Raw genomic sequence first — 16,134 nt, forward strand, 5'->3', positions numbered from 1 at the left:
GGGTCCGTTATGAGAAGAAGTACCGGGTCCCAGATTCCACCCGATGTGCCTCAGAGCTCAGCCCTCCCCGGATTCGGTGGTCTATGCAGCGTTCAAGAAGAAATCGGCAGGGGCGACGGGATCAGCTTCCACTTCACCACCAGACGGCGAGGGGAAGAAGCTGGACGCCATGGGGCGACGAGTCATCTCGTCGGCGGCGACGACCATCAAAGCGGCCAACGCCCTTGCGATCGTGGCGCGCTACAACAGGGAGCTGTGGTTCAAGATCTACCAAGGGCCTACCAACATAGCGACCATATTGAACGATGAAGGGACACTTATATCAGATCTGAGTGACTTAGTGTATATGTTTCATACTTCTAGCAAGACACTGTATGCTAGGAAGAATACACAATTCCCTATGGAACTCAAAGCAAACCTATGCGATATGCCAATGCGCAAGTTAAATCAGAGCACCCTATACTCTTAAATGCCCCAATCACGGAAAAGGATATATTGAATGCCATTGTAGCGCTACCCACCTCAAAAGTCCTGGTATTGGATGGTTTAACGGCTGTATTTTTTTTTAACAAATTTAGTCCTAAAGTGTCCATGCACTTGTTGAAAGTCTGGCAAGAAGTTTTCCAGTAAGGATATTCTCCCTCCTTCTATGGTGAAGCCATGATTACGCTAATCCTGAAGCCCAGGAAAGACCCCACTGATTGTGCCTCCTATAGACCCATAGCACTACGTGTGGTGGCATATATCTAGTTGGCAGATATGAACTCTTGTCAGGAAGTTCTGTGGATGAGGGGGCAGATAGAAAAAGAGGGAGGGCGGTGTAAGGAACTCATGATGGCAACAGTAAGGACAGACACAAGTGATCACAGTTCAAGGGTGTTTATTAAACTGTATGCAGGTTGGAAAAACGCCTAATCTAAACCTAAATCTAAGATAGGAGCAAGCGTCGACCATCAAACGAAAATAAGGCAGTCCTAGTAGCATTGTGTAAAATGAACTAAGAAACCTATTGCCAAGCCTTCCAACTAATAGAAAAAGGGTGTGGGATAGTTTTCAAAAAAAAGAAAGAAGTGTTCACAAATAATATGTCAGGATATGCTAGCCTTGGTCTTCCTTGCCCACGTTTTGATCACGGGGTAAGGTGGGATCTTGGAGCACAGCACATTCTCGAGCTCTCCCAGCATGAGACGACAGTTCTGTTTTAGCTTATTAGGAGCCTCGATGGCCAAGTCTCTTTTATCTTCAAAAAGTCTCTTGCCTTCTAAGGTGAGTAAAACAACAAACACAAAGTTCCTTTTCAGGTACAAATCGCTTTCCACAAATCATATATACAGTCCCCTTTCAGTGGGTCTTGGGTGATGACTTCCACCCCGGGAACCCCCTCTTCTGGGCTTGGATCCTAAAACAGTTCCTATCGATATCAAGGCCTTCAGTGGTTGAGTCTCCTGTTTCCGAGGGCCTGATAGGTTTACAAAAATGACTAACAAACCCAAAGTTCTGTTCTACGTATTCCTCAGGGGATGGCTTCACCCCTGGGTCCCGCTCTTCCGGGCGCAGACCCCTCTTTGATTTCAGCCTCCCTCCACCGGTTTCACTATGGCTTTCTCTTGGTTTCCAAATCTTAATGTCTTTTCTAACAGTTCATAGTGGACATCCCTCTACCAGGTTCACGTTTGTCAAAGCACTGTTTTTTGGGACTTTGGACTTTGTCCCCTCTTAGTCAGCATCACTCTTCTGGGTTCACTCTGTCCAACTTCACATTCACATTTACTTTCAATGTTTGCAGGATTTCTCCAGCATGGGGTCTGGCATGGATTCACATGCTCATGAATATTCCCCGTCGTCAGGCTGGGAATCCTCGGTAAAGAAAAAATCAGTATCAGTTTCGTTTCTGAACTGTCTTTCTACTACTAAAAAATTACAGGTCTCTGGGTCATACTGCCCCCAACCAATGACTGCCCTCTACCTAAGCCCCTCATCTGGCAGCCATCTTCAGATTTTTACTGCACGTTCAAGAGTCCTCGTGCTATAGCTCTCGAGCTTTTACTGCATTTAGCGTTTTTTTCGAAGAGTTTACTTCCGATCAACGGGGACCCGTTTCGGAATTTTCTACACCCCTCAAGGGCGAACTTTCATCGAGTTTTCACTTCTCGGAGGATTCCGGAAGGCCTTTGAGGCCTACACCAGGTGGTCATGGCCCAGGACAAGGGAATCACGACTCCAGGACCCAAGCTGTTCAGAAGCTGCCCTGGATGCGGATGGTGTCCAGTGAAATGGTCGAAAACAAAGGATCGAATGACCATTTGATCGACAGTCAAATGATCGGGAAAAAAAAGGTCGATTTTTTAAATTTATTTATTTATATATATTTTTTAGTCTGGGTTGGTAAAAAAATGTTTTTAATACAGAAAACGGGGGGTTGGAGGGGGAACCCCCATAAAATCTTTTTTTAAAAAAAAAAAATAATAAATCGACCCTTTTTTCGATCATTTACTGTCGATCAAAAGACATTCGATCCTTTTGTTTTCGACCATATAACTGGCAACCGATGCGGACTACAGAATGTCTTCAAGGAAGATGAGCACTCCCGGTGCCTCTACTGCCTTCACAACGACAAATTGCACGTGGAGAAGGACTGTGCGTTTTGTAAGAACATGTCGGAACGGACAATGAGGGATCGTCGTACCTGACTTGCCAACTGGCTGGAGGGGAAAGCCCCGGTCGAACCAGACGGCGACAGCCGAGGGGGAGCAAGGCAGCGACCCTCCCCACAAGGTGAAGGCCTCAGGCACACCCAAAGTCGTGAAAGCCCTGATTCACCCGGCTAAGGCCTCGATCGAAGGAGTTGTGGCGGCCCTGGCGAAGCCTGTGGAGGCTAACCCAGTAGAGACGACATCCAGGCCTAGAGTTTCCCTGCTACCCCAGAGGGAATCCTCTTTTCAGCCTATCAATAAGACCCCTGTGAAACCCCGGGCGGAGAAAGAGGGGGGGCACAGTAGCAATAACGGACACAGGTACCACCTCTGAAGATGAGCTGGCTGGCGTCGCAAAGATCCTGGACAAGAGGTTCGAGGAAGTCCGGTCCTACGGGCAGGATCCCGACAAGGCGGACGTAGAAAGTGACGGTGGAGCCGACGAGGAGCCGCGGACTGTGGAGGAGACGGAGGACCCTACTCCCCAGCCGTCGCTCCCGTCGCAACTGGTGCCTATGCCACAGGACAACTCAGGAGCAATATTGATGGCTATCCAGGCCTCTGTGTACGGAGATAAGGACAAGATTGCCCTTAACTCCAGCGGATGATCCAGCAGCACCTGGACCGTTGGGAAGCCCACCGAACAAGTGGAGGTGAATCCATCCTCCCCCTCCTTTCCAGTCTTCACCTCCTTCCCCTCCACCGAGGGATGAGACTGGAACGGAGACAGTGACGACGGGGACGGACGGGGTGATGACCTCCTGCCCGGGCCTCCCCTCCCGACGAAATTGGCTCTTTGCACGCCATGATCGGCAGGGCTTCGGAGCTCTTCCAACTTTGTACCGAAGAACAGAAGAAGGAGGGCTTCCTCTTCCAGCGACGGGAGGCCAAGAGGAAGACCGTCCTCTCAGTACCGTTACTAGAGGACATCTGGGATGAAGGACTGTCGCTACTCAAGAACCCGTCCAAGGCTCCTGCGAAGAGGGACCGTTATGAGAAGAAGTACTGGGTCCCAGATTCCGCCCGATGTGCCTCAGAGCTCAGCCGTCCCTGGATTCAGTGGTCTGCGCAGCGGCCAAGAAGGAATCGGCAGGGGCGACGGGATCAGCTTCCACTTCCCCACCAGACGGCGAGGGGAAGAAGCTGGATGCCATGGGGCGACGAGTCATCTCGTCAGCGGCGACGACCATCAAAGCGGCCAATGCCCTCGGGATCGTGGTGCGCTACAACAGGGAGCTGTGGTTCAAGATCGCTCCTCTCCTGGACTTCCTCCCAGACGACAAGCGGGCAGAAGCCCTTGAAATCCTGCAGAAAGGTGAGGTAGCTTCGGACCACGCCATCACGGTGGCCACGGATATCGCCGACACCGGCTTTCGCCAGATGGGCAACAGCCCTTGCCTTCGTCGGCGCGGTTGTCTTAAGGCCACCGATTTCCGTCAGGACGTGCAGACCAGGGTACTGGACATGCCCTTCGATGGGAACAACCTGTTCGGCAAGGCAGTGGACGAGTCACTGCAGGACATCAAGGCAGACACTGAGACGGCCCGGGCCTTGACTTCTCTCCAACAACGACGGCCGCCCTTTCGGACCTCCGGAGGCAAGTCTCAAGGTGCCTCCAAAGGATTTGGTGGCGGTTCCGCGTTGTACTGCCAAGCGGCCCATTCATCGTCACAGGAGGCCTACAGAGGCCGCGGCAAGGCCGGAGGACATCGTCGTCGCCAGGGAGGCCAAGGCACCAAGGCCTTGGCGAAGCAGGATTGAACCGGCCATGGCATCGGGCCCCCACCGAAGCACCCCGGTGGGAGGCCGGCTGGTGAAATTTGTCAGCGTGTGGGAGTCCATCTCCACTGACCGTTGGGTGCTGGACGCGCTGGGCCACGGGCACACTTTGGAATTCCAAAGAAAGTGTCCCCGCCTAACACCTGTGGCCAGGAAGGAAAACCATGTCCCACAGCTACTTCAGAGGTACGAGCAATGCTGAAAAACGGCGTGATAGAACTCGTCCCGAAGAGGCTCCGGGGCTCCGGAGTGTACTTGCGGTACTTCCTCGTCCGAAAGAAGACCAGCGGTTGGTGACCCCTCCTGGACCTTCGTCGTCTAAACAAATACATGAAGTCCCAGAAATTCCAGATGGTCACCCTCCAGCACGTGCTGGGACAGCTGGAGGAAGGCGACTTCCTATCATTGCTGGACTTGGAGGATGCCTACTTCCACATCCCCATTCTCAAAGGACATCGAAAGTTCCTACGATTCGTGGTCGAAGGACGACACTATCAGTTCAAGGCCCTTCCCTTCGGATTGAAGTCAGCACCCAGGGTCTTCACCAAGTGCCTGGCACCGGTGGTGGTGGCGCGGCTGCGCCTGCAGGGGATCCACATCTACCCCTACCTGGACGATTGGCTCATCCGAAGCAAAGTCAAGGAAACTCGCCGTCGATCACACAGCGAAGACCGTCCAACTGCTCACGGATCTGGGATTCTCGATCAACTTCGCAAAACACCACTTGGTACCGTCGCAAGACGCCCTGTTCCTGGGAGCCAGACTCGACACAGAGGCGCGATTGGCTTCGCGGTCGGAGGAAAGGACGAAGGCCATCTTGGGCAAGGTACAACGGCTGTTGACCATGGACATGGCTAGGGTGCGGTCCATCAAGTCCCTACTCGGCATGATGTCATTGTGCATTTACCTCATGCCCCTATGCAGGTTGCGGATGCGACCACTGCAGGAGTTCCTCGACGCCTGTTGGATGCAAGCGGCGGGCAGCTTCAAAGACAGGATCTCACTCAGCGAGACTTTCCACCAAGCGATCCGGTGGTGGGAACCCACGCGCATCTACCGGCGGGCATGGACTTCCAGACCTCGGCACATCAGGAAACGGTGACGACGGACACCTCCCTGGAAGGATGGGGGGCGCACACCAGAGATCTCCACGCAGGAGGCCTTTGGCTCCCGGAGGAGAGGTCACTACAAATCAACGTCCTGGATCTCCAAGCCATGTTCTGGGCCCTCAGGTCATTCCTTCCGTCCCTCAAGGGCAAGGTGGTAAGGGTCTTCACCGACAACACCACCACAATGTTCTACATCAGGAGGAAGGATCTGTGGCACTGGGCCGTTGCCCAAGGGATGTTCCTGGTACCTTTCCATCTGGCAGGAATAAAGAAAACCATCACCGACTCACTCAGCAGGGAGCTGCGCTCGTGCCACGAGTGGGAGCTTTGGCAGGATCAAGTGGATCTCTTATTCCGATGATGGGGCAATCCCCAGATCGACCTATTCGCAACAGCAACAAATGCCAAGTGCCGGAGGTTCGCCAGCGGGTTTCCCCAGCCGGGGAGCATGGCCGATGCCTTCTCATTCCCCTGGGACGGCCTGTTCCTGTATGCGTTCCCTCCGCTGCCGTTGCTGCTGTGACTCAGTCAACTCAGACGGTCCCGGTGCAGGATGATCCTCGTCGCACCGGCGTGTCTGAGGCAGATCTGGTTCTCGGATCTTCTGGACATGTCAGCGTCCCCCTGGTCAAACTACCGACGGACGTGGATCTTCTTGCCAGGGAAGGAGGCGCCATCCTCCATCTCGACCCAGGATCGCTGAACCTGCAGGCCTGGCTCCTGCAGCACTAGAGTTCGGAGGGTACAATAACCCGGCGGATTGCAAGGAGGTGCTTGCTTACAAAGGCCAGGGCGTCCTCGACTCTCAAGTGCTATGGACACAAATGGAAGAGGTTCTCTGTCTGGTGCCGTGCACAGAAGATTAACCCTCTGTGGATTACGGCCCCTCAAGTGCTGCCGTACTTGCTATCGCTGGCCAAGGCGGGGCTGGCACATGCCTCCATCAAGATCCATCTGGCGGCTATCTCCTGCTACACCAGAACTCCGGGGTGGTCATCTCTGTGGTCTCATCGCCTGGTGAAGGAGTTCATGAAAGGACTGTTCTGGTCGTTCCTGCCGGTGAAGACCCCGGCCCCGGCGTGGGAGCTCAACGTGGTGTTGACCAGGCTCATGGGGCCGCCATTCGAGCCTCTGTATTCGGCACCGTTGAAGTTCCTGTCGTGGAAGACAGTGTCTCTTGTGACCATCACCTCTGCACGACAAGTGGGAGAGATCCAGGCCCTCTCCTGTAAACCTCCATACCTGACATTCCATGAGATGAGGGTAGTGCTGAGGATGCACCCCTCCTTCATGCCCAAGGTGCCGTCGGACTTCCATCTCAACAAGCCTTTGGTGTTACCTGTTTTCTTCGCGTCGCCTTCGTCGCCGGCTGAGAGGACTTTGCACTCGCTGGATGTGGCTAGAGCGCTGAAGTTCTACGTGGACCGCACGAAGAGTCTTCCGAAGACATCACAGCTGTTTGTGAACTTTGGACCTGTGAACCAAGGGAAGGCTCTCTCGAAGGCTTCCATTTCCAGATGGCTCTCCGGCTGCATCATGCACTGTCACCGGTTGGCAAACCGACCGTTACCCGGCCGTCCGAGAGCCCATTCAACCAGAGCGATTGCTGCTACCATGGCGTTCTTGTCTGGTGTGCCCCTGCTGGACATCTGCAGGGCTGCTACGTGGAGGTTGACGCACACCTTCACAAGATTCTACTGCATCGACCGGGATTCCAGGGAGGAGTCCAGAGTCGTCCAGGCAGTGCTGCGCAACCTGTTCGCCTGAAGGTGAGCCTGGTGAGTAGGTAAGAGATGCTTAATGTTGAGTTGTTGAAATGCTTAATGTTGAGTCTTGCCACCTCCCGTGGTTGTGCATGTGTGTACTGCTATGTATTCTTGTTTTCATGAGCATGTGAATCCATGACAGACCACATGCTGGAGAAGGAACAAGTTACTTACCTGTAACTGTTGTTCTCCGCATGGGTCTGGCATGGATTCACATGTGAACCCTCCCTCCAACCCCTCTGCTGCTCTTCTCTTGGTCATACTGCCACTTTACGTGCTACCAAATCTGAAGAGGGCTGCCAGAGGAGGGGCTTAGGTAGAGGGCAGTCATTGGTTGGGGGCAGTATGACCCAGAGACCAGTCATTGGTTACTAGTAGAAAGACAGATCAGAAACGAAACTGAAACTGATTTTTTCTTTACTGAGGATTCCCAGCCCGACGACGGGGAATATTCATGAGCATGTGAATCCATCCCAGACCCATGCTGGAGAACAACAGTTACAGGTAAGTAACTTGTTCCTTACTTCCCTTGCTTTCTTATAGTTCTTAAGTCAAAGGCTTTCGACTGTACAGGGATTTTGCTTGACCTCCTGTATGACCACTTTGAGCTATCTCGACGGCTCTCCTACGGCCTTCTGGTATCTGTAGTTTCACTCAGGGATCAATCAGAGTCAACCAGAGTTTCTCGAAGCAGCACCCACGTGGTGCTGGTCCCCTTCTCCAGCTGGTCTCCCCTTTACAATTTTTCTTTGAACTTATTTTACTTTGCCACTTTGCAACTTTCATTCCCCACAGCCCTGTTCTTATCAGTTTTTCCTTCGACTCACTGGCTGTGATGAACCGCTTGGTTTTCTTCGCAACTGGAGTCAAGGCCGGTACCATGGTAGCAGGAGTCTCCCTCGATCCATCTTATCAGCGTCAATACGCAGTAATGGAAGGGTGGAGGAAACAGACGAGGTTGCTATCATATTAGGTCCAGGGACAATTCTGATAGAGTAAGTGCATAGAAGAAAGTAAGGGGAGGAGATAGGAAAAGGGAGAAGGGAAAAGAGGAGAGAACAGAGAGTAAGCAGTCAAAAAGAGTGGAGAAGCAAGGGTGGAGAGCGAATAGAATTGCAGAAGTCAGTAGTAACGCATGATGTTGCAAGCCAGGATACAAGATGAAGATGGGAACAGCATGATTCAGGGCCACCATGAGTACAAGATGCAAAGGAAGTCCAGCATGAGAGTTGAGAAAGAGTGACGCACCATGAATGAAGTCCATAAAAGTCAAATCCAGCATTGGCCACAAGACGGTGATGGTGAAACCAGAATTTATCAGGACAGACTCCTGTAGAAGTAGCCTGGAAGGGGGTAGGGGGAGAAGGGTAGAAGAGTCAAGCAAAACAGGCAACACCTGTGTGTGAGAAGGGTGGGGGCACAAGGGAACATCACAGGGGGACCAGAGGAGGTGGGGATGGCCTGTGGGGACAGAGGGGGTAACACATGTTGGTGCATGCGTACCTGCTGTCTGAGCAGGGGGTCGGGCCCTGGGTCCTCCTGGTCCGAACAGGTTCAAACAGGAATTGCCCTTTTCTTCATCTGCCCTTGGCTTAGGACGCCCAGGCGAGAGACGCCCTTGATCTAATAGTTAAGAGCAGGAAAGAAGAGGCAGGGCTAAGAAGGTGGGTGGTGCTTAGGCCAGGTGACCTAGATCCACTTGCACCTGCTCCCCATCTGCAAAGGAAAAGAGGCTGGAGGGCTCCTTAAGTAGGGAAACAGAGCGGCAAGCAGGAAGGCACCAGGTAGGCGGGGCTTGCTAAGTGGTGAAAAAGAGCGGCAGGCAGGAAGGCACCAGGTGGGCGGAGCTTAGGCCAGGTGACAGAGATCCATTTGCACCTGCTCCCCATCTGCTCCCCACTTACCATTCCAGCACCCAATATGGCATCCAGAAAAACTTCTTGGAAGGGATAAACACATGTTATAAATATAATCCCCACCTGTAGAACACCACCAATCACTGGGGCACCCTTGAACGGCATTAATAAGTATGCCAATTAATCTGTTTTTACATACTGCCTGCGCCTGCTGTTTGCATCTCCTTCTTAACAAATGTATGATATACACAGCCTATAAGATAGCTAGACTGGTAATATTGCTGTGGAGAGGATTAATACACTTGCTACCGTGATCTCCATGTGAGCAGGAGTAGGTACAATTTTTATTTTATTTATTTAAAATATTTTCATGGTGAAACATATTCTAATGAGGCCTCACAGCGTTGACAACATTGGCAGCTTCCACTGCCGCAAAGTTGATGAAATAGGAACAGTTCCACTTTCTAAGAGTATCATCTGGTATGGAAGACTTTGCTAAACCAGGGGATTGCACCAAGAACTGCACTAGAAGCAGCGAACATGCTTTAACAAGCTTGTTGCAGTGGGGTTTGAAAGGGAAGGCTGTATCAATCCTACTAACTGACAAATAATCCGGCAGGGCTTCTGTATTGATCTGCACAAAAGAGGAATACATCAGTACAGTACTACACTCATGCACATCTTCTGAACTAAGGACCTGAGACCAAAGGACATGCAGGAGAGAAGAGGTGGCACTTTGCAGCAGCACAACATCTCACTTATCTCCTGACTCAGGGTCTGAGCCCAGGCCATTGTAAAAGGGAGGCAACATAATGCGTGCCTACTGCACCCATGCACCAAAGCAGTATCCCACTTGTGTTCGCAATTGAGGGCTTCTTACCTGCAGATGCTGTAAAGGGTGAGAAGCACAACCATGTATGCCTACTGTGTTGATGTTTCTGCACAGCATACTGTGTTGCCCGCATCGCTCTGCCCGACGCCACAAGGGCACGCCGTTCGTGGTCGAGGAGGCGTGTGAGGGTCTCACAAGGCGCTGCACAGAAAAGCACAGAGCGACAGGCAGAGCGGTTGCTCCCATGGGGCTTTCCTGCTTGTGGAGTGAACTACACTATGCACACCAGCCGGTGTGATAGCAGCATAGATACTTTATGAAGAATAATACTGTATCTTGTTAACAATAACAAGACTATGGCCCTCATTGCGGGTCTGGCGGTAACCCTGCCGGTAAAACCGGCGGGTTATCGCCAGACCCGACAAAAATTACCAGCACCTGATTTCCCGGTAACACCAAGGTATTACAACCCCGGTGGCGGGAAGTCAGGCGCCGGTAATTCTGTTCGTCCCCATTCCCATTGAGTCCAATAGGACTCAATGGGAATGGGGACCAAGGAAGCAACGTCACTGTTAATAACGGTTTTGGTGCTTCTGTGAAACTCTGCGGGCGGGACGGCAACTGCCCGCAGAGTTGTACTGTGCCGGTGCGGTGACAACAGTGCCGGTAGGCTTACCGGCACTGCTGTTACCGGGCCGACACAGTCGTAAGTCAACTTTATGTGTAGAAATGCTCATTTCTACACATATCTCTCAGGCATATTACCTCCATGTTCCTCTTCCTTGTCCCAGTACCTACTTTTAAGGTATCAGCCTCTTTGACAGAAACCCTTCAGGTGTCAGCATATGAGGAGGCTCAAACAGCTTGCAGGCTTAATTGCTGCTGTAAACACGCTACTGGTGTAATAAAAATGCTGAAGCCAGGTCTGCATTCAGCCACTTAATTTATAAGCACTCTGTGTTTATTTCATTGAAGTGCTGTTAAGCACAAGCATTGGCAAAGCCAACAGTTTTGGCTTGTGTATAATATTAGGAACTTGCCGGGCACTGCTTAGATGCCCAGGTACTGCCACCATTTTGCACCTGCAACTACCAATGGGCAGTTAATACCAATATGACTGTGCCTGACAAGTGCCTTTGCCATGCCTACAAAAAAGCTAATGATTGTTGTATCAGTGTGCTCCGTCTTGTCGATGTTCCTGTTGCTGTCTGTCACAGACACACCTTGTACCCACTGACTTTCCTTATGTATTGCTGTTTGTGGTTGTTTTTATTAGTGCCTCTTTGATGGAAAATTGTACTTGAAAGGTTGCATTTCTTGATTTATGTAAGGAATCTGTGGCGGTATATGATGAGGATTTATCACTTTGTTGAAATTACTGCTCACGCTCTTTCTTGAATATAACATTTTGACAAAAAAAGTGTAGAACCTAATGGAGCAAGTCTTATGTGGTGTGTTAAAGCCCTTCAATCCGTAGGATGGGTGAAATGCACAAGAATGGTTCGTAAACTCATAGATCTGGCACCAGGGACTGTAAAGCTTCATATCTTGATCGGCTGGAGAACACCTGGATACAGTGGCGTACCGAGCGGGGGCTGGGGGGGCACACTGCCACCCCACAGGCTCTTTTGAGAGCCTGACCGGGACTTTCGTCAGTGAGCCACCTCTCCTGTTCAGCACCTCAAAGAAGGTGCCCAAACGGGAAAGGTGTCCTCCTGGCAGGACAATGTGTTCTGAGTAATTCCTGCTCAGCACAGTAATTGTCCAGGCAGCAGGACACCTTACCCTTTCCGAAACCTCTGCCAGGACAATGTCCCAAGGAGCTCCAGGCAGCAGCAGAGGGGCTCGCAAGTTGCTCTGTATAGAGCATTTCAATGTGAGCCATTAGGCACTGATGGAAGTGTGGGTGGACTATTAGCAGGAACTTTTGTCCCTTTAGAAATGTGCATGGGAGGGAGTGATCAGGTGTGAGATGGTTGCATAATGCTGCAGGCTGTATGAAATAATGAGTATGGCTTTACCCAAGGGGGGTTTGTTAGGCTCACATTAATCTGCATAATGCTATTGTGACTTTGCATGCAGGATGGGGACAATAAAACTAAATCCATCCTCTTATTGCTCAACATATTTCTATAATGATGTATCGTTAAAGTTAATAATGAAAGGGTAGTTTCTTATGTGATGTGCTTTGCTTCCAAGGCATTGCTATAAATAAAGTATTATTTAAGCAGATGAAATGCAAAGGGAACCATTAATAAATATCTATATAAACTAAAACTGTGAAGATGTGCTCAGTTGCTTAAATTGTCCACATCCCAGTTTCACCATTTAACCAAAGTGTGTGATCCTGGGCAGATCATGTAATCGGACTGTGTCTTATCTGCAGCTCTGTAAGTGATTCATTTCAAAGCTTTAATATATCATGCTGTTATTTTTTTTAAAAAGCCTGACTTGCTCCATATTTAACAGTGCAATTTAGGTATTTTGCACCACAACATTATTTGCCACTTGGCTTACTTATGACAACTTATTCTAAAGTCAGTTGCATTGCGCCTCCAAGTTTCAAAGACTGATGATGCTCCTTGGGATTTGCTTTCTGTGAAGTCATTTCTGTTGGTGCAATCCATATGCAAATTAGTTGATGTGCATGTATTTTGCCCCAGAGTGCCTGGACAGATCTCTAATAGATGAGTTCCCTGCATCTGTAATGATTGAGCCATTTTTTTTTGTTGTGTTAAAATGCGAGATGCCACTCGTAATGTTACCAAAAAAATAGATTGGGGCAGGGGTGGGCGGTTTGTGGGCGCGAATGAGACAACCTGGAATTGCGTGCACTGCATTTGAGGGGAAAGTGGAAGGCGTTTCACTGTGGCTGTCCCCCTCACCACATCTTGCAATGCTGAATACTCCACTTACAGGATAATATAGGGAGGCTTTTCATAGGATGTAACTGACTTTTTTTTTTAAACCTTTATTTTATTTTGCTTGACACTGCATAGAGGGATGCGTAGGGGGTACATACATCAACTTTTACGAAGATCATACAAAAAACCATGTACTTGCAGTAATATACATCTTCATGACAAAATCATATCGGAGAGATGTAACTGTCTTGTTATTACCAAACAAAGCGCAGCTCGGCATTTCATGAACTGCAACGAGTCATTAATGGCTTCAGTCAAAGCCTCGTATTTTAATAATAAGTTTATTAAAGTTTATGCAATGCCTAGCTTCATTCCATTGTGGGCATAGATTAATCACTGTTTATTATTCTGAGAGAAAGCTTTATGTCAGTGGCTTCCTCAAAGACAGCCTGGCGTTTTAATGCAAAGCTTTCTCTCAGAATGAACCGTGTTTTATCTATTACAGCAATGGAGGCCCCTCGCTCAGTGCTCTGCTGCTTATGTCTGTGACAGAAGAGGGGCGGTGCTCAGGCTTAATGCAACCAATCAGCGAGGAGCCGAAGACCAGGGGATACCAGAACGGTATGGAATACCAAATATTAGTGTTTTATCTATTACAGCAATGCAGGCCGCTCGCTCGGTGCTCTGCTGCTTAAGTCTGTGGCAGCTGGTAGAGGGGCGGTGCTCAGGCTTAATGCAGCCAATCAGCGATGAGCCGAAGACCAGGGGATACCGGATCTCTATGGGATACCACATATTACAGAACAGTACCTCTGTAGTCCTGCAGGCTGACTTTGATCACGGCCTCGGGCGCCTCCTCCTGAATCACTTCGGCTAACTTTAGGATCCCCATTGGTAGGCGGGGACTTCGGGGTGGTGGGATGATGCGGCCGGTGTAGTGCCTCCTCGGCGGGACGGGGCTTCTAGCCTGGTCGATGTTGCTGCTGGGCGGGGCGACGTTCACGGCTCCTCTCTTCCGATTCTCCCCGGGTACAGCTGCAGGAAGGGTGGGGACTGCGGCGGATCTCAGCCCCGATGGCGGGTGATTTAAAAGTCATCGCCACCCGGGCTGAGTTTCTGGGAGAGGACTGAGTCTTCTGGAGCCGGAACAGCCCGTTGAAAGCAGAAGGCTAATATGCAGTCATTGTGTCTGATGCAGAAAGCCATAGGTGCTGGAAGGTTGCTTTTGATAGTGCATACAAAAGTGTATAGACAAATACCTGAAGGAGCCATATATTCACAAAAGGGAGTTACTCCCAATAACAACTGTACCCATGCTGGCTTCTGATTGACCGAGTCATGATATAGTGGATTTTATTGAGCATTTGTTAGGCGCCTATACAACAGAATGATGTTTCCAGGCACCGCAAAGCAGAGTGTGGAGGGAACAAGGGGAGTAAATAACAGTGGCATTATACTGTAAATATAATCATGGTCCTCCTAGGCCTTGTGGCGTTCGGACATGCAAGTGCAGTGAAGAGAGTGCTGGAGATGGGAAAGGGGGGTGCGGCAGGGAACGGGCAAGTGCTGGTGGGAGCCTGTGGGGAAGTGCAAAGGGAGGAGGCATACCTGCCTAACCTTCGGATTTTTCCCAGAGACTCAGGAATTTTAATCATTTCTCCCGGTCTCCGGGAAAGATCCTGGAATCTCAGGAATTTTGATGGGGGAAAGCTTTCACTGATTGTTTTTTTTTTTTTTATGCCTGCAGGACTGCTCCACCTCGGACTCCCTGCTTGAGTGTGGCTTTGTCTCTGCAGCAATGACTGTAACGCATCCAGCACATTTGCATAAAGAATGCAGGTGAAGCAAAATAACCCACGTTTATTTTACTTCACCTTTCATTCTTTTTTGCCGACTTTCAATGCAAACACGCGTTTCTTTTGCTTTCGTTCTTTTTGCCCTTTCGTTCTTTTTGCTCAGGTTGAAATTGATATTTTATTTCTATCGCGCTTATATCGCGCTTGTACCCAAGTGTTTCAGAGCGTGACAAGGCAAGGGAGGGGAACAGGGGAAAACTAAACAGCGATCTTACTAGGCCCAGTGACATTGAGAACGTGCAAGTGCATGGGAGAGTGGTAGAGTCAAAGTGCATGGAAGGGGGGAGAAGTGGAAAGTGGGAAGCAGAGGAGAAACAGATAAATAATAAATATAAAGACAACAAACTGGTAGTGCAGCCAGTAATTTGCAACTGCTAGGTTTAAGGCAGCGGACAGGGTAGGTCTGATAAGTGCAGGAAGAAAAAGGGGGGTGGCTGTATGGGTACAGATCCCAGTGCAAGGGGTGGCCCGGAGGCAGTGCGGGAGGGTGGCAGGGTGAGCAGGTACCAAGGCCCGGAGGACAGAGGGTGGCCAGGTGCACGGTGCCAAGAGACAGCAGATTAGCAGTGGAGAGGGGGAGCGAAGGCAGAAGAAAAGAGGACGGTCTTGAGGTTTGGGTGGACGCAGCCCCATTGAACCACAGCCATCAGGTTTGCAATTTGGACAACTCACCACTGCACTACATAACCTGATGAAAAACAACTAAGGTGAAATGTCCAATTTCGGTACTTCCAAATTCAGGGAAAACCTTTGTATTGGTTCTTGGAGTTTACATGTGCACATTTTAACGTGTTGATGTTATGGAAGGTGAATGCCTTTTGTCCTATGCAATGTAGGTGGTTGTGATAAGGCAATTTAATGAAATGTGCATATTTCAATTTGAACTGCAAATTTCTGACGTCACATCACAACAGAGTTTACCTTTTTGACATGTGGGCGGAGTCATGTGCAAATGGGCAGAGTTTTGTGTGACTGTGGACGGGGCATAAATCTCAGGAATTTTGATTTTCAAATGTAGGCAGGTATGGGAGGAGGCCACTGGTAAAGTGCTAGGGCAGAGGAATCCTGGGGTGGGATGCACAGCCGTGAGGCAGGGGGCCCGCAATGGCAGTGCTGAAGGTGGGGGGGGGTCTACTGCTGTTGACTGGGTAGAGGGCCTGGTACCCAGTGAGAATCTAGAAGGCCCAGGACACACACCAGGCACAGTGGCAGTGGAGTGATTAGCAGGGAAGGGAAAGAAGTAGAAAAAGTATAGTTTTGAGAAGTTTACAAGATATAAGGAGGTCCGGCTAAATTCTGCAAGGGGGCAGGGTGGCTGTTCCAAAGAGAGGCACCAGCCAAAGAGAGAGACCTACCTCCCATTCGCTGTTGGTGACGCG

The 16,134-nt window shown here is 50.2% G+C and overlaps 2 protein-coding genes across 7 annotated transcripts in view; one reads left to right on the plus strand and one right to left on the minus strand.

Annotated features, from left to right (window-relative positions):
• Window positions 1-13,920, minus strand: part of LOC138498008 (probable flap endonuclease 1 homolog) — a 240,901-nt gene extending 226,981 nt beyond the window's left edge. For both annotated transcript variants that reach the window (XM_069621790.1, XM_069621789.1), the window contains exon 1: window positions 13,710-13,920. In XM_069621790.1, coding sequence (XP_069477891.1) covers window positions 13,710-13,791 — 82 coding nt within the window. In that variant the 5' untranslated portion in view covers window positions 13,792-13,920. The remainder of the gene's footprint in view (window positions 1-13,709) is intronic.
• The window catches only part of TMEM276 (transmembrane protein 276), a 100,185-nt gene continuing 97,709 nt past the window's right edge, over window positions 13,659-16,134 (plus strand). For 3 of the 5 annotated variants that reach the window (XR_011278684.1, XM_069621791.1, XM_069621794.1), the window contains exon 1: window positions 13,659-13,793. The gene's annotated coding sequence lies outside the window, so the exon portion shown is untranslated. Of the gene's footprint in view, window positions 13,794-13,913; window positions 15,463-16,134 lie in introns of those variants that run through there. The other 2 variants (XM_069621792.1, XM_069621795.1) reach the window with 1 other exon arrangement.

Source organism: Ambystoma mexicanum, chromosome 5q (genome assembly GCF_040938575.1).
Source record: "Ambystoma mexicanum isolate Mex_15411 chromosome 5q, UKY_AmexF1_1, whole genome shotgun sequence".
Taxonomy (NCBI): domain Eukaryota; kingdom Metazoa; phylum Chordata; class Amphibia; order Caudata; family Ambystomatidae; genus Ambystoma; species Ambystoma mexicanum.